We start from the raw sequence: 26,380 nt of genomic DNA, 5'->3' as shown, positions 1-26,380 counted from the left end.
GGGTATGAGTGATTTGCCTATAGATATACACACCATGTTTATGCATGGTGCCCACAAAGGCCAGAAGGGGGTATTAGATCCCCTGTAACTATAGTTACAGATGGTTTTGAGCTGCCATGTGTGGGCTGAGAACTGAACTCAGGCCCTCTGTAAGCACAGCAAGTACTCTGGAACCACTGAGCTATCATTCCAGCCCCAATAAAATGTAATTTTAAAAAAAGACAGGAGCAGGGAGTATAGGCAAGCAGCTTGGCTGCTAAAGTGTTTGCCATGCAAGCATCAGAAACTGATCCAATTCACAGCACCCACATAAAAAGCAAACTTTGATGGAAATATCATAAATGTACTTTCAACCTGGGCAGATGGAAACAGGTAAATCCCTGAGTCTTGCAGGCCAGCCAGCCTAGCATAATCTATGAGCTCCAGATCCCAGGAAAGACCTTGTCTCAAAAAGATAAGACATCTCCTGAGGAATAACACTAAAGGATGTCCTCTGACCTACAAACACACACACACATACACACACACACACACGTTCGTCCTCACATATACAAAGCAACACACATCCGCACACACAACATAATAATTGGTCTTTTTTAAAAGATGGACAATTTTACCATGTACTTTGAGGATTTGAAGACAATAAACAAAAAGATGCAGGTAAATCATTTGGTGCCACAGTAACACAGCTTCCAGCATCTGATCTTACAAACAGCTGTCAGAATAAGCTGCCATGAGAATCATTCATAAGAAACTCTGAGCTGCCTGTCTCCTGATAATATCTAGGCAGTAGAAGAAAATTGCTGCTATCCTGAGTAGTTCGAACATAGAGCAATCAGTGCCATCATCCATGGACATGTCGGAATGAAAAAGCCACAACAACCGATTGTCAGAACAGAACAAGAGCTTCAGGAGCCAGAGAAGGAAAATTAGAGGAGGCTAAGGAAGAGCCATGAGCAAAAAGACTCTTGTTCTCCTAGGTCTTTTTTCTAAGAGTGGCTGGAGACAGACACCTGTTGGTTTGACTAATCACTCCAGAGAGTTCAACAGTGCTCAATTCGAGCTACTACCATCAGTGTGACAAAGTAGGGCTGTTTTCTGGTTCTAGTGAATAATGTCCCAGTTTTACACAAACAAAATCAAAAGTAAAAATTGTATTATTAACAAAGTAATTAACCTAAAACAGTTTGTGAGCTATTATATACATGAAGTTTAAAGCTTTATATTTCAAATACATCATAAGTCATAAAAATCCTGTAGGTGCAAAACGTCCATATTTGCTTTCTAAATGAAAGTAGAACAGACTTTTATCAGAGAAGATGTGTTTCCTTGTGCTCAATTAGTTTCCAATCACAAACAAATAATAACAATAACAGTTCTGCTTTGTAAGATGAAAGCCAGTCATCAATGACAGTGTGGGAATTATGTAACAATTGATACAAGCACAGATATATATATACATATATATGTGTATATATATATGCACAGATATATATATACATATATATGTGTGTGTGTATATATATATACCATTACTGTATAAATGTAAATCCTTCTTGTTACAATGTGTATTGCTCCTTCCTTCAAAATGAAGAAATACATTTAACTGGGTTGCTAAAGGTGAGCAAGGGAATCCATGAGAAACTAAAGGGCTAGGGCCAGAAGGATGCATAGGCTGATTGCAATCCCATTTCCTTCACTAAGCTGACATACCATGTAAAATGTAAACATCTCTTCTACCTTACATGCCTTGTCCCTCAAAAAGCACAGAGAATCTAGCAAAACATTAATAAAAATATTAGCTTTATTCTTAAATTCTGAAGTGTCTTTCCTTCTTACACAACATCTGAACTAAACATAAACTGACGTATCCTTGAATGAAACTTTCTGAAATATCTAGCAAACCTCTAAGTATACATATCTTTAACCCATCCATCTTACTTCCAGAATTACTCCAGGAGTACACAAATACACCACACACACTCCACACTCAAACACACACACACACACACACACAGAGAGAGAGAGAGAGACAGAGACAGAGACAGAGACAGAAACAGTCAGTACTATACTGTTTATATTAAAGCAAACCCTTGCCACATCCACACTACAGAAGATTATACAGCTGTTCAAAGGGAGGTTATAGTAGCTTTATTTCTGATGCTATAATAAAATACCTGCCCCCACAAAAAAGAAACATTTTAGGGTAGAAAGGGTTGACTTCAGCTAATAGTCCAGGTTATAAGCCATCACTGCCAGCTAAAGAAGCCCCAGGAGTTTAAAGCAGTCAGACAGACACATCACAGGCACAATCAAGCACCAAGAGAAACAAATGGGTGTGAATTCATTTCCCTGCTTGCACTCAGCAGCTTTCCCCTCTTATATAGTCCAGGAACCCAAGCCCATAAACTGATGCTGCTCACAGTGACCTGGATCTTTCCACATCAATTAAGGCAATTAAGAAAATACTTAAGAGGTATGCCTACAGTCCGACCTGATCCAGTCACTCCCTCAGGTATGCTACAGTCCGACCTGATCCAGTCACTCCCTCAGGTATGCTACAGTCCGACCTGATCCAGTCACTCCCTCAGGTATGCTACAGTCCGACCTGATCCAGTCACTCCCTCAGGTATGCTACAGTCCGACCTGATCCAGTCACTCCCTCAGGTATGCTACAATCCGACCTGATCCAGTCACTCCCTCAGGTATGCTACAGTCCGACCTGATCCAGTCACTCCCTCAGGTATGCTACAGTCCGACCTGACAAGAGTCAATCCCTCAGGTATGCTACAGTCCGACCTGACAAGAGTCAATCCCTCAGGTATGCTACAGTCCGACCTGACAAGAGTCAATCCCTCAGGTATGCTACAGTCCGACCTGATCCAGTCAATCCCTCAGGTATGCTACAGTCCGACCTGATCCAGTCACTCCCTCAGGTATGCTATAGTCCGACCTGATCCAGTCAATCCCTCAGGTATGCTACAGTCCGACCTAACAGAGTCAATCCTAACATTGAGATTCTCTTCCTAGGTGACTCCAGCTGTATCTAGTTGACAATTAAACCTGACCATCACAGAGGCGCACCCACACAAAGTTGTGTGGACAGCAGCAGAACAAAATCGCCTGCCTATGTTGCACTGTCCTACTTCTTAAAGACGTTAGATATACGGACATAAAAGTACAAAGTATCTGGATCAACAAGAAATTATCAAAAGCGTTTCCTCTATGCAGTGGAACTTACAGGAGCTTTGAAAGCTTTACTTTATAAAATAATGAACATAGGGCTGAAGAGATGCTCTGTCTTAAGAGCACTTGAGGCTGTAACAGAGGAGCTAAGTTCAATTCCCAGCACCCACATCAGGAGGCTCATAACTGCCTATAACTCCAGCTCCGGGTAATATGATGCCCTCTTGTGGACTTTACAGGTCATGTATGCATGTGGTACACATACACACATGCAGATAAAACACTATTAAACATAATTAAATCTTAAAAAATAATAACAGTAATGAACATGTGTAATTTTAAAACAAACCATCCTCAAAATTCCAGCCTTTTATGAGTATCTGTGGCCCAACTTTAGCTGCTCTGTTTAGTTCCTGTTCTGAGTTCTCCCTTCTATGACTAAATCTTTCAAGCTAAGTTGAACCCAAGTTGAAAATCTGAGTTCTTTTACTAAATTTAAACTGAAATCAGGAAGGCAGTTTTAAATGTGTGCTTATTCACACCATCACCTACTTGCCTTACTTATATTCCCTTCCCCGACATAAGCATTTCCATAAGAAAAGTAAACAGTGCAAACAAAAACACCCTCACCTGCTCAATAGCACCCGCCTGGCCAATACTATAGTCTTGGTATCGCCCAAGCATCTCATCCACTTGTCGAAGGTTCCGACTGGTGTCCTGGAGAAAGAAAATAATCATCCCAAACAATTTTGGCATTGTCAAAAAACTGAATCAACATTTTGTAAAAGACACTTTGTAAAAGCTACAATATATGCCAGGTAACTTGGATAGCAACATACTTCATATACATCAAATCACTACAACACTGCAATTTATTTATGTATCTGAAGCATGTAATTTACAAGTCCTTATCCAAGGTCCCCTAATAAGTTGGTAACAAAACCACAAATTGAAAAGAATCCTCTTCAGAAATGAGTGCACTTTGCACTTCACATTGTTCTTAGAGCAAAGCAACCTGGAGCATCAAGACTTAGGGAAGAGGGTCATGTGCACAGCAAATGGGCAGGATGGGCTATACCATAAGAACATGGTGGAAGTATAAGAGAACAGTATAAGAAAGGGAAGGGAGAAAGGGAGAGAAGTAGGGAGAGAGAGGTGGGGATAGGGAGGAAGAGTGGAGAGGGGGGAAGGAAAAAGAAAAAGAGCAGAAAGGAATCCTGAAGCTGCAATGAGCTCAGGTATGTAAAGAAAGTGAGTCAGTAGGTCTATTGTACTCCAGTTAATTCCTCACTACAGAACTGGATTAAGAAAGAGAAAACGTGCCCTTTAATCTCTTAAAAAACAATAAATTTATTTCTAACCTAAACATAAATTTCTACCTAAATATGCTTGGTTTTACATAAGAGATTAAAAGAGTAATTTCTTTTGAATATGCCTACTTGCCAATGTGTCTCTTTGGCAGAAAGGTAGAAGGATTCAGACTCTAAAATCCCATTGTTACATAAGCGTTAAATAAATTCACAAAGAACAGGTATTATTACTCTTATGCAAAATTATTATTCCTCCAACAATTACTCTCTTCCCATCAAGCATACTAACCCAGCATAATTCAAAGCCAAATTTCCTATTTTTATGGCTAAGTCAAAAGCAAGGGATGAATAAGCTGGAAATAATTCGTGCTGGGTTTGTTTCCCACACTGGCTGCCCTTTCCAAGCTCTTCCTATGGAAAGCATCATGCTGCTCCCACTCAGACTTCCAAACACTGTCATAAGTTATGTTCAAAACCAAAACGGCATCTCTATACGTATTAGTCATCCACCGATAATCTGCTTCCCCACACTGTGGGGGGCACAAGGGCACAGGAAGCTAAACATCGGTACCATTTTTACTCCCGCAGTTTTTTACTTGTGAATACAGTTTTACCCTAAAACATTCTCAACAACCTATTACATAGTTTAGGTATTATCACCATGGTAACCAGACTAATGATCCTCATCAATTTCTGACTCCTAGTTGATAGAACTCTGCCTACGTAACTTATATGTCAAAAGGGATTCTGGAGACGTGACCTAGAGTGGAGTTTCTCCTGAATTACTGAGAGGACAAGCTAAAGTCACAAATGTCCTTAAAAGAGGAAGAGTGGCAGGCACTGTGGCTCAGCGGTAGAGTGCACTTGCATTGCATGCGCAAGGCCTTGGGTTAGAACCAGAAAAACAAACAGCGAAAAAAGGAAAAGGAAGACAGAAAGGAGGACATAGCCAGCCAAATGCAACAGTTGGAAGAACTACCAGATAGTCAGCTTTGAGGAAATTCCAAGACAAGATACATGAGCAGCTACAAAGGACAAAGGAAGAGAATTTTCCTTCTTCTGACCTACAGAACTGTGAGATAATAAACGTGGTTGTTTTGAGGCATTCGCCTGAGGGTCATTTATTACAATACTAAAACAAAATGATATACCGGCTGTAACCATTACACAGCTCAGACCACTTAAAGTCTATCAAATGTAACCACTGTCAAACTAACCTGTAAAGTACTGGTGATAGTGTTGACCTTCGCGGTGACATCTACTGTAGGATGACTTCCAGTGTCCCTGTGAACTGACCTGGTTGCCCATCGACTCAATCGGTTATGATAGCGGAAGTGGTCTGAATCACTGGATGATTCTGCCATTGATGTACACAAATCCTTCAAAATAAATCCAAGTCAGCGTCAATTAAGTAATAAGCACACAAGTAAGGAACCCACTCCTGACTTTCTGGTAGTTTTAAGTATTTATTACATTAGTCGTCCAGCAAATAGACACACAAGAAAACACAGAGGGCCACTTCCCATGTAATTCTGCTCCCATGGCCTGCTCTGCCCTGAGAAAACTGCTCCCACATGGTCGCAGTGAGTTATCAACTCCAAGTACCACCTCCTAAGATTTGTGTTCTGCTGCCAGGATTAAAAGTATTTTCATAAAGAATGTTTCAAAACATTGTCAGCAACTCTATCCATGACAAAATGACACACACATTCTCTGAAGATCTACAGAGCCAAGGAGGTGACAATTTTAAACTCCACCACTGACATGAGGCTGGACAGTGAGGAGCAGGGGATCCCCAGAACAAGCTAGGTAGTTAACCTAGCCAAATCTGCAAGCTCTGAGTTGAAGAGACCCTACCACATAGATAAACAATTGAAAAAGGCATGGGATCACGGGATGTCAACCTCTGCCCTCTATGTGCACAGACACACAGGTGCACACACAACCACATGTTCACATGTACACGTGATACACCACATACACATGCAAAAGAAACCCTTCAGTTCTTAACACTGTCAATACACTTTCTAAGCTATAAGAATTACCTCTAAACATAAATAAATGACAGATGCCCTGTAGAAACTATAATAAAATTCCAGTGTGTGGCAGAATAAAAACTCTCCTACATCCTAATTTACCATTGCGGAATTAAGCAAATGACATGATGCAAAAACAATTTTTACAATAATGCATTTATAAGGAGATACTAGCTTGAACACCTCCACCAAAATAGAAAGCCCACCTTCCAGAATGTACTATCAGCACTGGGAAATTCTCTAAACACGCTTTTCTCCCAACTTAACCCCAACTGTTTATCTGATTTATGCTAAAAATTATTTGTGCAAGCAAATATCATTTCTGCAAAATTATTAATAGAAGTTAGAGAAAGTAAATACATTTAGAACAAAACAGCACCGGAGAAAACTAAGTTGATCAAGAGCTTACTGAGTAGTATTCCAATAATTTCATCTTCTAGTTAATGGAGGGTTAACTCAATCTTTAATATAAACTGCTATCATTTTCCTAAAATCTATACAGACATTTTTTTCTGGCTTATTATGCACAGTGTGATCCAATTTCTCGTTCAGGACAGAATATTCCGGGTCTTCTAGACCTTTTATCTTTATTGCAGCTTGAAACGCATAATCGTGTCTCTAGAGAAGATAAAGGACCCTTTCTGTGAATTTAGATTTTTTTCAAAATTAAATTACAGTCTATCTTCACCACTTCAGAGAAAGAATCCATGAAATATCCAAGTACATAATACAAGCTGAGACAGAGAGCTTCTGAACACCCTGCAAGCACATGCATCTCTCACATGGCCACGCCCCTTGGCTTCCTCCTACACCAGCTTCTCAGGTCTTTGCTGCCTAGGTAGAAGCACTAAGGTGCCCATGATGGGCTCCCTCCCATACTAGAAAACACGATTGAGAAACTAAAACTGAAGGCACTGCTTGACTTTGTCTTTCTCAAGTCACAGCTGTTTAAACCCCCACCCCACCCTCACCCCTCATGTAAAAAAGAAGTTCACACACAGATATTCATGATAATTCATTCTAAGTTCAAATTTAATAAGATTAATAAATTCTTGGGACATTAGAGATGTTCTGGGTGTGCCTGGATATTGTTTCCAGAAACAGTAAGATTATGAAGACTTCTAATAATTAATGGATTAATTTCTTAATAGACTTAGAATGACATTGTTGGGATGTGGTACAGGGAAGAGGGAAGACACAGTTGGAAGAAATGAGTGAGTAGAGAATGCCTCTAAGGACACCTGTGGTATGGTTCCTTCCTCTGCTGCCCGCCTACCTACAAATGAAGGAGACTATCCCCCAAAGTCCACCACCATGCTCTGGGCCAGCAAGCAGGACTGACTCTGTGAAACTGGCAGGGGGGGGGGGCACGAAGGGGGGACAACAACTTCCTCCCTTAAATTGCATCTGTTGGGAAAAGTAACTAACAAAGTTCTGAAATGCCTTTTGTTAGTACTCAGGCATCTGTACCGGCCTGCCCTTGGGTCCTGACAGGATACACCCTCAGCTGCAGCCACTAAAACCCCTCCTGTGCACAATCACTACCTTCCCTTTTAAAAGATGGGCCTCTCTCTCTCTCTCTCTCTCTCTCTCTCTCTCTCTCTCTCTCTCTCTCTCTCTCTCTCTCTCTCTCTCTCTGCTCCTCTACTGTCTCTCTTTCTCTGCTTTTCTCTTCTGCTGCTCCTGTCTCCAGAGGCCCGTCTCCTCCTCTCCTTCCCCCATTTTCCATTCCCTTTCCCAAAATAAAAAAACTCCACATGAACTCTGTTGCATGGCTTCTTCCTCTCGCGCTGCTTTTTAAATTACAACCCTTTGCCTTTAAAACTTTGGAATTCACATCCTCATCTATGTCTCAGGAATCTCTTCAATGCCCCCTTACTCTCTTTCCAGTACTTCCTGTATTCTCTAGCAGTAAATAAAAAAAGAACATGCATTTTCCAAGAGCCAGCTACTATCTGACGTACTTATGTGGGTGTTTTCATAGACAAGCCAATTTGATTCTCACAACTTTATAAAATGTGTACTACTGGGCCTAGGGATCTAGGTTTGTAGTAGAGCCAGCATCACACAAATCAATAATAATTAATAACTAAAACAGTAATAAGCAGTATTAACTACAGTTATTCCATAATTTATAGTGAATATTGAGGCTAAGAGTTAAGGAATGAGTCCAACTCTATACAATGGTAGATGACAAGCAGTAGGCCCAGGATTCTCTAGCCTTCTCCATCTTCACGGTTCTGGTCCTTCCACAGTACACACTGGCTATGACATAGTATGAGTGAGTCTTAATGATGAATAAGAACTGATAAACAAAGTAGCAGAACACATGTGATGTGTGTGTGTGTCTACAGTTCCTTCGACTGCCTCTCATCACTGGTCAGGATAAAAATATCAATGAAAAGCAGAAATGAAAAATAGCTGCATAAAACCTTAAAAAGACAGGAGAAAACTAAGTGCCCTATCTACCCCACATTTCAAAGAATCCTGGAAACAAATCAAACCATTGGTCTCCAAGTAAGGGTTTTTATTCACTGTTTTTCTTGTGATTGATAAATGAGGAAAAGAACGTTTACATCTGGGATCCCTTCTCAAACTGTATTGTCATTTCTTTAAGAATCAGCAGACAAAAAGAGATGGCAGCGAAAGGGGAAGCTGCTCACTAACTGCAGTGCGGTGGGAGGAGGAAGCAAAGTGACTGTCTAGGACAACTTGATGCTTTTAAAAGTACCGACAATGTTAATCATTGTTTACAGAGAATTCTCTTGGATATTATTCCATATCAGACTCTTTAAATAAGTAGGCAATTTGACTTCAACTTGACTAAGAGTACCGGAAGCCCAAACTGTTATGGTTCTTTGTCACTATTTGGGGAAATGGTGAAAATAGTACAGAGAACAATATAGTAAAGCTGCATATACACACCCCTAGAACTAATTATCAGTAATGATAAATAACACCATAACATGCTTGTAACTTTTCAAATAAAACATTGAGAACATTATATTGTAAATAAACATTATATTGTAAATAAAATCTCAGGACTCTCTTAACTCATCCTTGTGTGATATTTTGATTGTGTTCTGACAAAGAAAGCTTGCTTGGAGTTAGAGGGCAGAGATAGCCACTAGCTGACCACAGAAGTTGGAAGACTGTAGACAGAGAGGAGACAGGAAGTAATAAGGCAGAGCTGAGAGAGAATCTCGGCCCTTCTGGATGGAGGAACGGAAGAGGTAGGAAGTGTCTAGAGGCTGCTCCCTGCTTCTCTGATCTTTCAGGTTCTTACCCTGATATTTGACTCCCAGTTTCTATTGATAAAGATTGATTAGATTAACGCTTCCCATCCTCCACTCAGTACTATTTCTGCCCCACCCCTCCAAGGAAGACAAACAATATGAGCTCATGTGGAAACCCTACACCATGCACTTATACTTTTAACCCTGGCAGAGGTTTCTCAAAGTCCTTTATAGAACATGCATTGTGACTAATATGTGTTAACAAGTGACCAGTGGAGTATGTGAATTTAATTCTATAAGAAAACCATAGTAGAACCGGGTAAAATTAAGAGAACATTAAATTAGCTCTTACCATGACATACACAGAAGGAAAAGTCCTATTACTTACCCCAGCTAGGATTACATACTTTCAATAAGATAGGATCACTTTTTGGCATGAGCTTCCTGGGTGTACTCTAAGCCTTCTGCTATTAATTTTGATTACTTTGAGCAATGAGAGCTGTTCAGACTCCTGCATCTGGTGGAACTCCTGCAGAGTTATCAATATTTAAGGTAAGTACTGAGAAATTGCAGGGGTTTTCTAAATCATATGAACATTTGGCAACCAACTACATAATTTGTAATACCTAGATTTTACAAATAGTGAAGTAAAAGAAAAATAGAATTATATAAATAGATTACTTTCATTGCTGGCAAAAACTGGGCACTTTCTTCACTGTTACTAACAATAGAAGAGGTTAAGAATGACTCCTATAGCAAACATGAGTGGAGGCCTAACTCTCAGTGCCACAACACAGAAAGTAGCCATTGTGCCAACGATACAATCTTACCAAACAACATTAATCTATCATGGGCCAAAAACCACTCTCTAGAAAACGCTGGCCACTGAAGTTTGCAAGAGGTGTGCACATATATCAAAAGCAAAGATAGACATGCTAACTCAGACAAAGAAAACCTCATAGATTCCAATTCAGAAAAAAAAAACTACAGGCACCTAAGGGATGCTGAGACTAGGAAAAGTAGTCTTCCCCCAGGGAGGAGCCTTCTAACTGGTTATCTATCACCAAGTGGATGGCACTGAAATCAAGGGCATGCAAGCAGCATTGAATGGACTCAGTAGTTGTTGGTGTGTATGTGTGTCTGTGTGTCTCTGTATGTATGCCTGTGTGTGTGTGTGTGTGTGTGTGTGTGTGTGTGTGTGTGTGTGTGTCTGTGTTGTGTAACAATAGCAAAGAGGAGGAAGCCATGAGTTTGAGAGGGAGTAAGAATGGGATGAGCAGGAGATGGGAAGGGCCGGAAGAAGAAAAGGAAACAGGGAATGGAAGGAAATGATTTGATTTGATTTTAGTAACATGTTTTTAAAGCTGGGGTGGATATACAGAAGCCATGAAAACAGTTCTGAGCCCCCAAAAGAAAATGTAGAATACGCCCTTTATTCATCATTAAGAATATATTACTTTACACCACAGTTTAAACGTAGTATTTAAGTGTACTTTACCTTAAGATCACTGGCATTCAAGAAAGTTACTCTAAAAAACTTTCTCCCCAGTGAAACTAGCTAATGCCTAAGAGTCGGAGTCATTTTATGTTGACAAATACAGCAAGAATGGTCACGAAAGAAAACAAATTGCAGATCCAAGAAAAAAAATTCAACAAAATAGTCTAAGAAATTGAAATAAACCAAGAGGGTGCCCTCCTGTCCTACTGTACCCATAATAATGTCTGTGGAGAGCTGAGTTTCAGGAGAAAGCATTCCCAAACTCTCCTAGTGGGAATGTGCAAATTAATACAACCTGTGTGGCTATTAACAGGGAACTATCTGCCAAGAACTGTTTGTACCACTGACCAAATAAGTATACAACCAAAAATGACCCCTAAACAAAACTCAACTGAAATTTTGCATATAAAGATATTTACTGTGAAGTTGTGCTAAAGAAAACATGAAAATGATGTGAATTTCCAACTAAAAAAGAAAGGTTAAAACACAGAGCATCTAGTGGGACGGCCATGGCTTCTTGAGATCAAATGCTGCTCTAAAGAACAAACTGAGAACGGTTCATGAGTGACAGACGCATGGTCAATACTGCATTTTGATTCTCAAAGAAGCATCAAGGTAGATGCTTCTTTGCGATAGAGTAGATAAAAATTCTGGCTGAGGGTAAGAAAAGCACTTCCTTCTGCTGGAGGAAAAACAGAACTACCTGTCTGCACCGCACCATCACCTCCCTGCGCAACAAAATTTCTCTCCAACAAGAAAATACTATTTGCTTTTCAGACCTGAGCATGTCCAAGGCTCGAGAGGGGACAGAGATGGGTAACCTTGGGGAAAAGTCTATAAAATTGTAGAGAAAGCTGTGTTTGACTAGCAGCTGGCACAGTTCTTAGAATAGTTTGTTTAGCTGCTCCCAACACAACGATACTTAAAGATATAAATATTGTTGTTTCTGCTTTAATGAACCTTATAAAGAAGACATACAACCGCTAAAGCAAGCAATGAACCCTCATCAATTCATGCCATCTAAACAAATGTCCATAAGCAGCCTGGACACTGGGACCAGAGAGAGAAGACTGCATTCAAGCCTTGTAAAAAGAGGACTGAAGTGAACCTTTATAAACTCCAGTCCACCCCTTTTGTTATTTGACCTAAAGAGCCATCAGATGGTCTTCATTGTAATGAGGCACATTTGTATGTATGAGAGCTGTGATTTATTGATTCTCAAATCTCTTTTCCTCAGAGTCAGTTTAAAACAATTAGGATTTGCAAGCTGTTCCATAAAAGATAAGCACCCAGCATCAGGGGTGATATTTCACAAAGCCTGACTAGTGCGTGTTAAGTGGGTGATTGGCTCTAGAGCCTCCATGTGCCTCAGCTGTCCCTATCGAGGGCAACTGACCTCAAAGAAGATGTTCAAGGTAATGACACTGATATTGAGAAGGGAAATGTGTTTTAAACTTAATCATGAACCAAATTCAATTTTCATAAAGTATTTCTCCCTGTTTCAACAGCCATACAACTTGGGGTGCAGATCACCCTGCAGGTGAAGGTCACCAAGTCAGCAAAGGTGGCCATGTACCTTTGTCATGTTGTTCCTTTTTTCTCTACATCAGTCAGTCCATCCGCCAGTTCTTGCATGTGCAGGAAACAAGGTACTCCATAAGCCTCGGACCAGAGGACTCAAAACAGGCTCACTCATTCATTCATCCTTGACTGAATCATTCCTACATTACAATGAAAGGTAGCCCAAGGATGGCCATCTACACTTGTCCTCACAGCATCAGGAGAAAGACGGGAGGGTCCAAAGTTCAAGGCCAGTCTGACCAATTCAGCAAGACTCTGTCTCAAAATACTGAGGGCTGGGGATGTGGCTCAGTGGTAAAGCAATTGCCTAACATGCACAAAATCCTAGGTTCAAACCCCAGTACTGCTAGAAAGAGAGAGAGAGAGAGAGAGAGAGAGAGAGAGAGAGAGAGAGAGAGAGAGATCAAAGATGAAAGTAAGTAGGTCACAGTTCTTGGTGAGAAAGACTGGCAAGAATATTCCATTATAGAGATAAGCAGCAAGACAACAATCAAGGAATCAGACCAGAATCCTTCACTCAGCACGGAAGATGAGAAGTCTGACACACAGCGAATGTGAGGAGATGTCTCGGAGAAACTAAGGGGAGTCCACACCCACAGAGCTCTCCGCCTTGTACCAGGGCAGCTCTGCTGTCACCTAATCTGCATGCTCTGGCTTCCCAGCCTATGGATGGATTGTTTTTTTAAGAATTCTAATATGGAGGCTGGAGAAATGGCTCAGCAATTAAGAGTACTTACTGCTCTTGCAGACGACCTGAGTTTGGTTCCCATAAACTACATCAAGTGGCTCACAAGCCCAATTCCATGAAACTGGATGCCTCTGGCCTCCACAGGAATCTGCATTTGTGTGCACATACCCAGACACTGACACACACATACATACACATAATTAAGTAATTTTTTAAATCATTTTTGAAAGAATTCTAATACTGTTAAAATTAAAAGCAAGAATTTGAACACCAATACTGGAAGGGGGTTAAAAAAAGAATCTTGAGGAATAACATAATAACAAGCAAATCCACTGAGAAATTTGCAGAGGCTACCACAGACTCTTAAGTAAGCCCCTACTGCAATGGCAGAGGAGATGAACTAAATGAGCCACCAGCTAGACATAGTCAAAGCTGAGTTCTGGGTTCTGTTGGTTGGCTGGATAATGGATGATACAGACAACAAAAAACTTACTCAAGAGAAAGAGACTACAAAAATATGCGGCACGTTCTTCGGGGGAAAGAAGAAACAGAGTGAAGACACCTAACAGGCACCTGGGAGTGGTCAGTATGGAAGAAGTTGAGACCACTAAATAAAAAATACAGTACGAAAAGAAAGAGAACAGTAGGGAATCCTGGAAGGACTTCAACATACAAAAGGGAGAGAAGGAACTAGTGAATGAGACAGAAGGAAGCAGAGCTAAGGAGAAACTCAGAGATGTGATAAACCAATTATAAAAAGCAAACTTTAAAAGAAGTGAGAAAAAGAATATTCATAAATTTTGCAATTACTTTACAGTCTCAGATCAGATAAACCCTTTATTGCCTACTCCTTGAAAATCAAACTTGAAATATTTCCATTGTAGCTGACATAGTGAAAACAGCATCATGAACCGGGCAGTGGGCACTGGAGGCAGGGGCCCCTGTGTTTTCCATGTCAGAATCTTGCGGAAAGGATACCCAGTGACATCCATTCCCATTGTGGTTTAGTAGCACTCTCCCTCCTCAGACTCCATGTGTCTCAGGGGTTCATTTCATCTGCAGTCAGGGCCCCCACTTCAACCCACAGCACACCAGAAAAGAGTTTCCTGCCATTGAAAAGGGTGTCAGCTCCCCACCTCCAGACTCATCCCACCCCATCCAAGAGCAGTACTTCTTCCAGACTCATCCCATCTCCCCCAAGAGCGGTGCTCCTTATGTGAAGTCAAAACAGGAGTCACACTGCTGTTAGGAAGCCACACTGTTACACATTACTAAGAAGTCTCCACACCTTAAACCATGTTTTACAACCTACGCTGAACTTGTGACCCCATGATGTATTCCCAACCTTTTCTGCCTTGCTAGACTCCTAAACATGTAATATATGATTATCCTTCCGCCTTATGAAAATGTGTCTTCCCGGATGCTTTGGTGACTGCCCTTCAACATATCTACCCAACAGGCAGCCTTGAGCCCTGAGTCCCACTCTCTGGCCAGGTGCTGACAGTCAATTATCTTGACAGATCTTTTCTAGCAACCTTAATCCTTCCCCAAAAATGGACCTCCAAAGCCAGTGAGGGGCTGCTCTCTGAAGCCCTGACTTAGGGGGAACAGTCATCTGGCCAGTCTCTGTGCATTTAGTCAGACAGGAGTGGAAACAGTTTTTTTTTCCTCAGGTGCTAACACTTACTGTTCAGTGACTATGAACCAACTGTAGCCTAGGATACCCACAGTCTCTCTACCATCCAATGATGCATCCACATCTTCCCCAACAAGTTCTGGATCTCAATCCTACAGAAGAGCACCCTTCAAGTATATGCCTTCCTCAACTAGTGTCTCTACTATGGTGCTTGGGGACCGCAAGCAACTTGGGGAGGAAAGGATTTATTTGGCTTACATATCTGGAATCACAGTCCACTGAAGGAAGGCAAGGCAGGAACTCAAACCAGGCAGGAACCTGGAGGCAGGAGCTGATATAGAAGCCATGGAGAGTTGCTGCTTACTGGCTTGCTCCTCGTGACTTGTTCAGGATGCTTTCTTATAGAACCCAAGACCACCAGTCCAGGGTTGGCACCACCTACAATGGACTAGGCCCTCCACATCAATCACTAATTAAGAAAATACCCTATAGGCCTGCTTACAGCCTGATCTTGTGGAGGTATTTTCTCAGTTGAGGTGCTCCCCACCCCACCCCTAGTGACTCTAGCTTGTATTTTCAATCTTGTGAACCCTAGTCTCTGGCACACTTATTATACCCTGCAACTGTAGCAAAAGAACCTGACAATGTAAGAGAATGGAACAATATGATGTGGCCTGTGGCTGGGTGGAATTTGGCCTGTGGAACACAGCTCGCCAGCCCTCAATGCTAAACTGTTCATATTGAACTTACTGTGGGGTACCTACTGCCCTGGTTTAGAGGGAAAACTGAACTGAGATGCACCAAGTAGGAAAATACCCTTGGGCTTGTCAGTGAGCATATTAAAAACAGTCTCGGCAAAGCAATGAAGGCCCTACAATGAAGGAGAGGCAAAAGAGAGAGGCAGTCAAGTGAGCCTTTTTCTTCTTCTTTGGATACTACCTGGAAAGGATGCTTTCTCAAGGGATAAAGAAGCCTCAGTTTGAAACATATTTGGTATACAAATACAAGGCAGGCCCAAGACAGAAGAAATAAAACTGAGTGTGGTGACCCATGACTATAACCCCAGCACTTCACTGCAAGTTCAAGACCAGCCTGGGCTACATAGTAAAACCCTGTCTCAACCAAAACTAAGAAAGAGGCGGGGGAGGGTGACAAGAACCCACCTACTGGTTTGTCACACAGGCAAGCCACTCACTATTTAGAGCAATGCCACCCAAAGACTTGCAGTGGCATATTGGCCACCCACTCTGAAGTTAGTTTCCAGCCTTGAAGAATGGTTGTCATTCTTCAGCTACTTAAATTACAGCCCCAGATGACCCAGTAAACTGGCATAGCCACGTCTAAGGGTAAGGAAGAAACAACTATGTTTTTGCCTAAGAACTCAAAGATAAAAATTTGTTGAGTAGGTTTTAAAATTAAAGGTCAACATGAAATAGCCTTTAAATTGGATTCCAAACAGGGAAAGATTGGATTTAATGGTCAGAATGCATGATTACAAATAAAAGAGCCAGAGGTGCAGTAAGAACCACCGTTCACAGAGCAGGGGCCCGTATGCCAACACTGCAAGACAAAATTTGTAACCGGAGAGCAGAGAGCAATCTTGTTGACCCCCTATTCCCTGCTCCTGATCAGCCTCTGCCATACTCGCCATTTCTATCTTAAGGAGTCCATTCCCTTTTTCTGGTTTTTCATGTGTGCTTTTTGTGTATCATGTGTGCAGTGCTCATGGAGGCCAGAAGAGAGCATAGAGCCTACTTGAACTGGAGTTTCAGTCAGTTGTGAGCCACCAGGTGGGTACTGAGAAATGAACCTGAGTCCTCTGGAAGAGCAGTCAGTGCTGCTAACTCCTGAGCCATCTCTCCAGGCCCTAAAATTCCCTGACTATCACTCTCCAAAGCAAATACCGCAGCAACCCAGCTGTGGTTTAGATATAAAGTGTGCCTGTCCCTAAAAACTCATACATTAAGGGCTGGCCCCAGTTGGCAGTGCTTTGGGGTGGTTCTAGACACTGCATGGGGTACAGCCTATCTAGAGGAAACAGGTCACTAACTGAACGCCCTTGAGGGCTATGTCTGTCCCAGCTCCATCCCTGCTTCTTGACATCAATGAGGTGAACATCTCAGTTCACCAAACCCTGCCACATGATGCCCTGAAACCATCAGCCAAAAGGCAGAAAAGTTCCAGAGAAATGGCAATGGCTACTATTAAACCTGAGATGAATGTGTCTATTAATTGTGTTGAGCCCAAAATCTTTTTTTTTTAATGTGCATTGGTGTTTTGACAAGGGTGTTAGATCCCCTGGAACTGGAATTACAGACAGCTCTGAGCTGCCCTGTGGGTGCTAGGAACTGAACCCAGGTCCTCTGAAAGAGCAGTCAATGCTCTTAACCACAGACCATCTCTCCAGTCACCGCCAAAACGTATTTACTACCTGATAAAACAGGTAAGTAGACAATCATTCCCAAACTAACAGACCAGAATTAAACCCTCTGAGAGGACAGGCAACAACTATTATGTGTCCACAGTGGCCGAGACTGGTTGAAGAAGAGATTGGCACAGACAGCAACTGGACCGCTGAGTTTCTGGAATCATTTGTTTAATTCAGACAAGGGGATTTGGAGGACTGAGGAACAAACCCAGGTGACAAAGGTCTATCAGGAATAACTGTTAGTTTAAAACGTGGATCTGAAAATAAGAGACTTCACTTGAAAAATTCCAATTTCCAGTTTTCTGGAAAAAAAAAAACAAAAGCTCCGCCAATGGTGAGGGCTGATTTTCCACAGGAGCATGGATGCGCACAGCAGGCGCCAGGCAGACCTGCACCTTCCTGTCTGCCCCAATCTCTACCACAGCGGCTGCAGTGAGTCACCTCAAGGGCTCCACTTAACTGAGTCTGCACTCCTACTAAGATTTCTGTTCTTTTTAAAAAGGACAAAGCTTCAGAGCCCACTGGCCAGGCAGAAATGAGCAGCCCAGCTGTGAAGACGAATCAGTAGAGACGCCTGGGAGCTAGTTTTCACACGGACCAGAGGAAGGCACAGTAGTACTGGTCTCCGTGGTGGGCAGAACAGTAAGACCAGCACTCCAGCAAACATTCAAACCATCCACGCCTGCAGACTGTGGACTCCTATCTTGCCATCAGCAGGATTTTAACAGTAGTGGTCTAAAGAAAAATGGGATTGTTCCTTAGACCTCGCTCTCCCACGACTCCCCTATCTTTCCCCCTTACTTCCTGAAACTCTTACTAAGCTAGAAAGTGGAGGACACATAAACATCCCAGGTCATCCAGCCTAGAGCGACAAACCAGCCAGCTGCTCCTGGACAACTGAACAAGTCGAGCCACACTAAGCAGACAGTTTAGGTAATGGCTATAGTGGACTGAACATTTACTGTTGTATGTCTCCAAGGTTCTGTTGGTTATACAGCTAAAGCTGTTGTGCAACAGTTGACTCGATTTGGTTCTGAAAGAGTTATTTGCTGAACTTGCCTCTCAACCCAACTTTCCTTGAGAAAACAGACTGGCTTCAGACTGCAGATATATACATGACACCCTTCCAAAGACAGAAGGAAAAAGGATGCTCTCATATGAAAATACACAAACACACACTTAAGCAGGTAGTGAAGCACTTGACAGCCTATTAAATTTTAAGAGGGGAAAGCAATTATAAAAGTATAATAATTTCATGGTTTTGCAAAAAAATAAAAACAAAAAATGCTATTTCTCCACATCACAAAGCACACTTCACTTCTTTTGAATTTTAAAAGGAAACAGAAACTACTTGATTTCCAAGTGAAGAAAAACTACAGGAAAGGAAATCATCTCCTAGTGCTAGTGTTCACACCTGCTCTAGAGCCTAGAAAGGAAATCTTCTCCTAGTGCTAGTGTTCATACCTGCTCTAGAGCCTAGAAAGGAAATCTTCTCCTAGTGCTAGTGTTCATACCTGCTCTAGAACCTAGAAAGGAAATCTTCTCCTTGTGCTAGTGTTCACACCTGCTCTAGAGCCTAGAAAGGAAATCTTCTCCTAGTGCTAGTGTTCATACCTGCTCTAGAGCCTAGAAAGGAAATCTTCTCCTTGTGCTAGTGTTCACACCTGCTCTAGAGCCTAGAAAGGAAATCTTCTCCTAGTGCTAGTGTTCATACCTGCTCTAGAGCCTAGAAAGGAAATCTTCTCCTAGTGCTAGTGTTCACACCTGCTCTAGAGCCTAGAAAGGAAATCTTCTCCTAGCGCTAGTGTTCACACCTGCTCTAGAGCCTAGAAAGGAAATCTTCTCCTAGTGCTAGTGTTCACACCTGCTCTAGAGCCTAGAAAGGAAATCTTCTCCTAGTGCTAGTGTTCATACCTGCTCTAGAACCTAGAAAGGAAATCTTCTCCTAGGACTAGTGTTCACACCTGCTCTAGAGCCTAGAAAGGAAGTCTTCTCCTAGCGCTAGTGTTCATACCTGCTCTAGAACCTAGAAAGGAAATCTTCTCCTAGCGCTAGTGTTCACACCTGCTCCAGAGCCTAGAAAGGAAATCTTCTCCTAGTGCTAGTGTTCACACCCTGCTCTAGAGCCTAGAAAGGAAATCTTCTCCTAGCACTAGTGTTCACACCTGCTCTAGAGCCTAGAAAGGAAATCTTCTCCTAGCGCTAGTGTTCACACCTGCTCTAGAGCCTAGAAAGGAAATCTTCTCCTAGTGCCACTGACCTTTAGTTCACACCCTGCTTTAGAAAAGATTCTTATTAGCATTTTCTCATGATTTCTATTGCAATCCTGTAAAGACGATATAATTACAACCTTACTTAGGCTTTAAAGGTAGATGGCAGTTTGAGTAAAGTTCTAACCCATAATTACTTTGTTTTAAAAAATTACAATAACAAAATTGGAGTACTTGTACTTCTTTAAGTCGTTAAAACAGCTTGCTTCTTCCCTCTGCCTCCATGACTTAGTGACATGAATCAGCCCTCACGCATGCCATGAAGCAGCCTATTGTCCTCTGTCCCCACTAATTTCAATCTACTCATCGCTTCCGGCACAGCTAAATAACAATCTCACGAACTCCTCTGTCTATAGACGGAGGTAATCTTTTCTCTCTCAGCTCTGAAATCGTAGGGCTGCATCCCTGAAGTAAGGCACTTCCCCACAGAGTCTATTTGCACCACGGAACTCCTGAAGTAAGGCACTTCCCCCACAGAGTCTATTTGCACCACGGAACTTCTTTGCAGTTACTCCAACATATACACTCATCACCAACATGCCTAAGCCTATGCCAGTCTAGAACGTTCTCTTCCTCCTCTGACCTTTCCCAAAGGCCTGTCCATGTTCCTGACAATTCATCCTTGACTCCTATTTCTTGGTCAGTTCAGAAGAAGCACCCTTTAGAAGCCTCCCTTCTCTGCCCCACCCCAACTCTGGGCCCCGTGCTCTCTGCCACACTCCTTTGACAGATACTACCTCAACCTAGCCTAGACAGTTCTCACTGGCTAGTTACTGTCTATCTACAAAGGCTCTGCTCTCCACAAAGACTGCTCCACTCATGGTTTGCTATGCTTTCTGTATGTTTCGTCCCCACAAAAGCTCATTTGCAGGAAGTTGGAACTCTAAGATTGGCAATCTAGAGACAGTGGAATCTTTACGTCAGTGGTTCTCAACCTTCCTAATGCTGCATTCCCTAAATACGGTTCTTCAGGTTGTGGTGACCCCCAACCATAAAATTATTTCATTGCTACTTCATAACTGTAATTTTGCTACTGTTATGAATGGTAATGTAAATATCTGACATGCAAGATATCTGATTTGGGACGCTCACAGGGACTGTGACACACAGGTTGAGAAACAATGCTACATGATGTGAACTAGGGGACAGACACTGAAGGGCATCCTCAAAGCTGGGGACGGTTAATCTCCCATGAGGTCAGGTGTTGTGCACCTGGACTTCACATCTGAAAAGTCAATTCTGAAAAAGCCAACTTGGCTTTACCAGCTGGCTCTCCTGCTCCCTCTCTCATGGCAAGACCTTCCCTGACCCACTCATGCGTATCTGCCCACCATGATGTTCTGAGACATTAGTGCTTCCGGGACTTGGAACAGACCACAGGACTATGCTGGAATTATGAACCATATAAACCTATTTCTTTTACAAATCACTCAGCTCAAATATTCTCTTTGAAAAATACAGAATGGATTCAGATATGGTTGGTGCCCAGCACTCAGCACAGTTTCTGGCATGTACAGGACCAGTATCAAATTAATTTGCAACTAGACTTTTCTTAAAAGTACAGCGCTTTACTTTAAATAGTAATACTACTTAAGCAATTATTAAATGGAGAGCTTTCATTAACAGTGGGTCAAATTATTTGAAGTCTTAAAAAATATTGGCTGAGCTGCATATTATTAATATGAATACTATTAATACTAATGTCTACTATATGGTAAGCAAGGCAACATTTCAAATCAATGTACCATATACTAAAACTAATAGTGACTGGATCAAACCTAAGTCTACTCAGTTATTTGTAAAATCATTTGAAATTTATAATGGTCATTTACAGCTACTTACAGTCTTCAATTCCCTGTACTACTAAGCTCTACAGTCCAAATTCCATGGTCTCTTCATCAGCTGAGTTCCTCATCCAGAAAGTTTCAACACACTGATAGCTGCTCATGAACAAACCTACTTTGAGCATTTGAAAGCCTTCATCTGCCAACCATCAAGTTTTTCCTTTTCTCTTCAATCTATAGAATTGACTACCCATCCTTTAAAATAACAATCAGAGTCCACTTCTTCCACAATGTTGCTCCAGCTCAGCTTTAATTCACACACCCATTCATGCGTGAGCTTGCTCATTCACAAGCACTCCTTCATTCACTCAGGAGCACCTGGTTCATGGCAACCCTGTGCACACAGCATTCTAAACACCCATCAGCCAAATGGATTCATATAACCACAAATGCTGCCTTCTCCAAAATCCTCCAGTCATTTAGCAGTATACAGACTTATGATGAAGGTTATATTAATTGTAGAAAGATGAATATTAATAAAGGCTTACTAAGTCTCTTGAAGTTATTCCTAAATATCATAACAAGACACCAGAAGCAAAGGAAAAACTCAGAATATTTGCATTCTATGGGAACTAGGGGATTAATTAGATCTTTAAAAAGCACACAAAAGTAATAACACTCCAGTAGTAAATGTCACAAAGGATACATAAACAGGCAATCCACAGAATACAAATGCCCCTAACAAATACATAAATATACTTCATCGCACTGGAGAATTGCAAATTGAAGCAATAAAATGGTATCCTTGTTTATCTGTTTTAGACAGATGAGCAAAGCTCTCACCCTCAAGCTGACAAGGGCATTCGGTGTACAAGTATTAGTTATTAAGCCTGAAAGGATGGCTCAGCAGATAAAAACACTTGTCTAAGCAAGTCTGACCTACTGAGTTCAATCCCGAGAGTTCACATGGAAGAAAAGAATCAACTCCAAAAGTTCTCCTCTGATATCTACACACAGATAGCATGTCCCAATGCTTACAAACAACAGTAAATAAATAGAAATTTATTATCTATAAAATGAAGAACAGCTTTTCTAGATAATAACTTGGCAAATATTGAAATAAAAATACACGCTTTGACTCAGAAATTCTGCTTCTATAATTACTGTCTGAAGGAAACAAAGGGCGTGTGTGTATGCATATGTGTGTATGTATGTGTGTGCACATGTGTGTACTCAACTTATGTGTAGGATGTATGTATGAGAATCTCGTTTAAGAATACTAAGAAATCCCCTGATAAGGAATACATTAAAAGCATCTAATCAGTAGGCCACAAAGGTAGCAGTTACAGAGGTAAGACCCAAGATAGCGGAACACACCTAAAACCGAGCACTCAGGAGGCTGAGGCAGGGATCCTCGGTTCCAGGAAAGACTAAGGTGTATTCCAAACCTTGTCTCAAAAGGAGAATGAGACAGTAGACATGATTTGTGTGACCATTTAACAATACATTGTTACACAGGCAAACAGGCGATAAAGAGTATGGCTATATTGAAACCTGCCTAAGGCGCCCCCTAACATATTAAAGGTGCAATAGTGAATGCACGCTAAGATATCTTTACAGTAGTTTCAGCCGTGTCAATTTGTGCTGGTGAGAATTCCCAGAATACACTAACCTACTAGGCTCATGTCTTTCTAACTCTAAAATCTTTAATCCTAAGAATTTTGTACATCAGAAGTCTTGAGTGGAAATTTATCACAAAGCCTTAAAATTTCTCTGTGTGTCTGTGCCTTTCCACCATCAAAATACAATGAAAGGCATTTTTTCCAAAGTCCAGAATTTTTAATATATTACAAAAATTCAGCCTTAACACTAAATCTTTGATAACCAATGACAATTTGTGTTGAACATACTCAATTTATGGAAATAACAAATTGCAACTATTTACTTCAATAGACTATTGTGTTTTTTTAAAAAAAAAAAAACGTAGGATCCTTTAAACATTTAAAGAGATCAATCCTAAACTGTTGCAGTCAAGTGCACTAACGAACAATTACAAACAGACATGAAGCCTTGGACAGGGGCAGGACTGGGAATCTGGAGTCGGAAAGATCTGGAAATAAAGATCACTCTTTTGGCTCAAAAATTTCCAAGCAAATAGCCCATCCGTGCCTCTGATATGGATCTAATAAACGCAGATAAGCATGAAAAAGAACTGAATGTAAAGCCTGGGAAAAGGACGTCAAGCAGTATCTGGACTAGAATGGGTTCCCAAACGTCTGTCCTAAACGCCACTTATCTGTTCATCTGAATACCTCTAAGGTGTCATGCACAGCTACCCTGTTTCAACTTTATACTAACAGTAAAAAGGAGCTTCTTATCATCCCCCCCCCAATCCTGCTGTTAGCACACCCATTTCCACTGTGAATATACAACGATGTAAAAGATGTCCTCAGATGCTAAACTCAAGAGAAAGCATACTTACACAGTACACTCCCAGAACTCTGGGCTGCTGTCCTTGGAGCTCAGTGCTCGTCTGAGGCACGGAAGCCTGCCTCCTATCATTTCTTCATGAGATTCCGGGCAAAAGGTCCAGTCCAGTAGACGATCTTTTGGGTTGCCTCTACTCTTCCCCCAAAACACCTACAAGCCAATGAAACAGGTAGTGAACAGAATTATAACTCGAAACTGTTCTAATGAAAATTATTTCATCCTCCTTATGCATAAATTAGAGAATCCCATGGAACAGTGAAAATAGGCTCCTATGGTCACCCAAAAGCCCGAATGATATCCAAATGCCCAGCCTGAAAATTCCTTTTAAGTGGCATTTTCTGCCCAAGCCTAGTCATCACAGAACCTGCTAGATCACGCTAGGGGGATGAATTGTACCCCAAGTCTAAACAAAAGTACACACTAAGTATATAAACTGGGAGACTAAACTGAGCGATAAAATTAACATATTTTTCTGAAATTGCTGGCTCATTTGTTAAGTGTAGGCCACCCTCCACCTCTTTAAAGACATATTATATATGGCTGATCAGTCCTCACAATGGCAAAGCAAACAAACCAAAGTATTATATATTTGGTTGAAGAGAAGTGCAGTGGGCAGAAGTGTTTTCAACACTTTATAACTCCTCCTAAAACTGTACGAATCCACCAGAAAATCATCTAAGAAAGCCATTGTCAGGGCACACCAATAGGCCCAGGCAAGCAGTGGTAATACACAACTTGTCTAACACAGTAGCAAGCTTTACCACATGATGAGCCCTAGGCACAAGGCAATTTCTCTATGCCCGTGGTTCTCAACCTTCCTAATGCTGCAAGCCTTTAATACAGCTGACCCCCCAACCATAAAATTATTTTTATTGCTACTTCATAACAATAATTTTGCTACTGTTAGGAATCGTAATTTAAAATCTGTGGTCTCAGGCAACCCCAGTGAAAGGGCCCAGTTGGGGTCACAACCCACAGGTTGGGAACCAATGCTCTACGCCAAGGTACAGCTGTCAAAGTTCATTTTCCCTCTGTGCTGTCCAGTATAGCAGCCGTATGGCTATGACTCTGGCCAATTCAAATTGATATACACTATAAGTATATTAATACTTATCAGATTCTGAACATCCAGTACCATTTTCAAAGAACATAAAATATAGCCCAGGTGGTGCCACACACGTTTGATTCCAGCACTGTGGAGGCAGAGGCAGGTGGATCTCTGTGACTTGAAGATCTGTCTGGTCCATCCAAATAATGAGTTCCAAACCAACCAGGGCTACACTGTAGGACCCTGTCTAAAGTGTGTGTGGTGTGTATGTGTGTGTTTAAGTTTTATATTTACTACATGCCAAATATATATTCTATGTACTGTGCCAAATAAATTATGATTGACCGCAGAAGCTTGCTTTTACTTTTAATACAGGTACTATAAAATTAAATCCCGCCTGTACAGTTCGTATTTCTATTAGACACAATCACTTTTAGGAAGAAGTGTTGAGAATTTGCTTTGTGCTAGGCAATGAGCCAAGTATTTTGCATAATCCTGACAGGACGCTACAACGTCTAGCTTTACTGAACCTTTTAACCCTATACAGAACGCAGCTGGAATTCAAAGTTTGGCATTTCCACGAATTAATTCCAGAATAAGGTTGCTAACCGCTAAGACCGGGGATCTCCTAAATTAGCATAGGGAAAAAAAACAAGTGACTGCAGAAAAGAGAAGGTATCAACTAATATACCCTCGAGGCAGTCAACTAAATGTCAGTTAGCTAAAGCCTCAAGGAGGCTAGCCCGTGGCGAGCTGCTCCAAAGACAGAACAGGGCAGGTTCACAGTGAGACGGCCAGAACCTGACCATGGACGACCTGTTGAGGGGTGCAAACATGCCACCGCCCCCACCTCGCCAAACACTGCACCGACACACCCGACCCCCTCCACAAACCACCTGAAGCTCTGCTGTCTCCACCCTGAGACAAGGGAAAGCGGGATATAAATGTTTCTGCAGGGGGAAGTGAGAAAAAGGACAGGGGGCATAGGGGCAGGTACCTTAGACCCAAGGTGACTCCAGGTTCTTAATGCCGGATCATTGCCGAGGTCCTACCCGGCTCCCGCAGCTACCAGCGACCCCGAAGGTGCAACTGACGCAACGCTGCGGCGCAACCGACTCTGCTCACCCCGGACTCGCAGCTATGGCAACTTGAACTAGCCGCCCAGGCGCGGCTAAAGCACAGGACGCGC

General features: G+C 41.7%; 1 protein-coding gene across 2 annotated transcripts in view; it reads right to left on the bottom strand.

Moving 5' to 3' along the window:
• Window positions 1-26,380, bottom strand: part of Cep128 (centrosomal protein 128) — a 342,557-nt gene extending 316,177 nt beyond the window's left edge. For both annotated transcript variants that reach the window (XM_075948454.1, XM_075948455.1), the window contains exons 1-4: window positions 26,189-26,380; window positions 24,136-24,293; window positions 5,714-5,875; window positions 3,817-3,903 (exon numbers count right to left, since the gene is read on the bottom strand). In XM_075948454.1, the coding sequence (XP_075804569.1) occupies window positions 3,817-3,903; window positions 5,714-5,860 (234 nt within the window). In that variant the 5' untranslated portion in view covers window positions 5,861-5,875; window positions 24,136-24,293; window positions 26,189-26,380. The remainder of the gene's footprint in view (window positions 1-3,816; window positions 3,904-5,713; window positions 5,876-24,135; window positions 24,294-26,188) is intronic.

This window comes from Microtus pennsylvanicus, chromosome 14 (assembly GCF_037038515.1).
Source record: "Microtus pennsylvanicus isolate mMicPen1 chromosome 14, mMicPen1.hap1, whole genome shotgun sequence".
NCBI classification, from domain to species: Eukaryota; Metazoa; Chordata; class Mammalia; order Rodentia; family Cricetidae; genus Microtus; species Microtus pennsylvanicus.
Note: the sequence above shows the minus strand (reverse complement) of the source record. Positions and strands in the feature narration are given on the sequence as shown.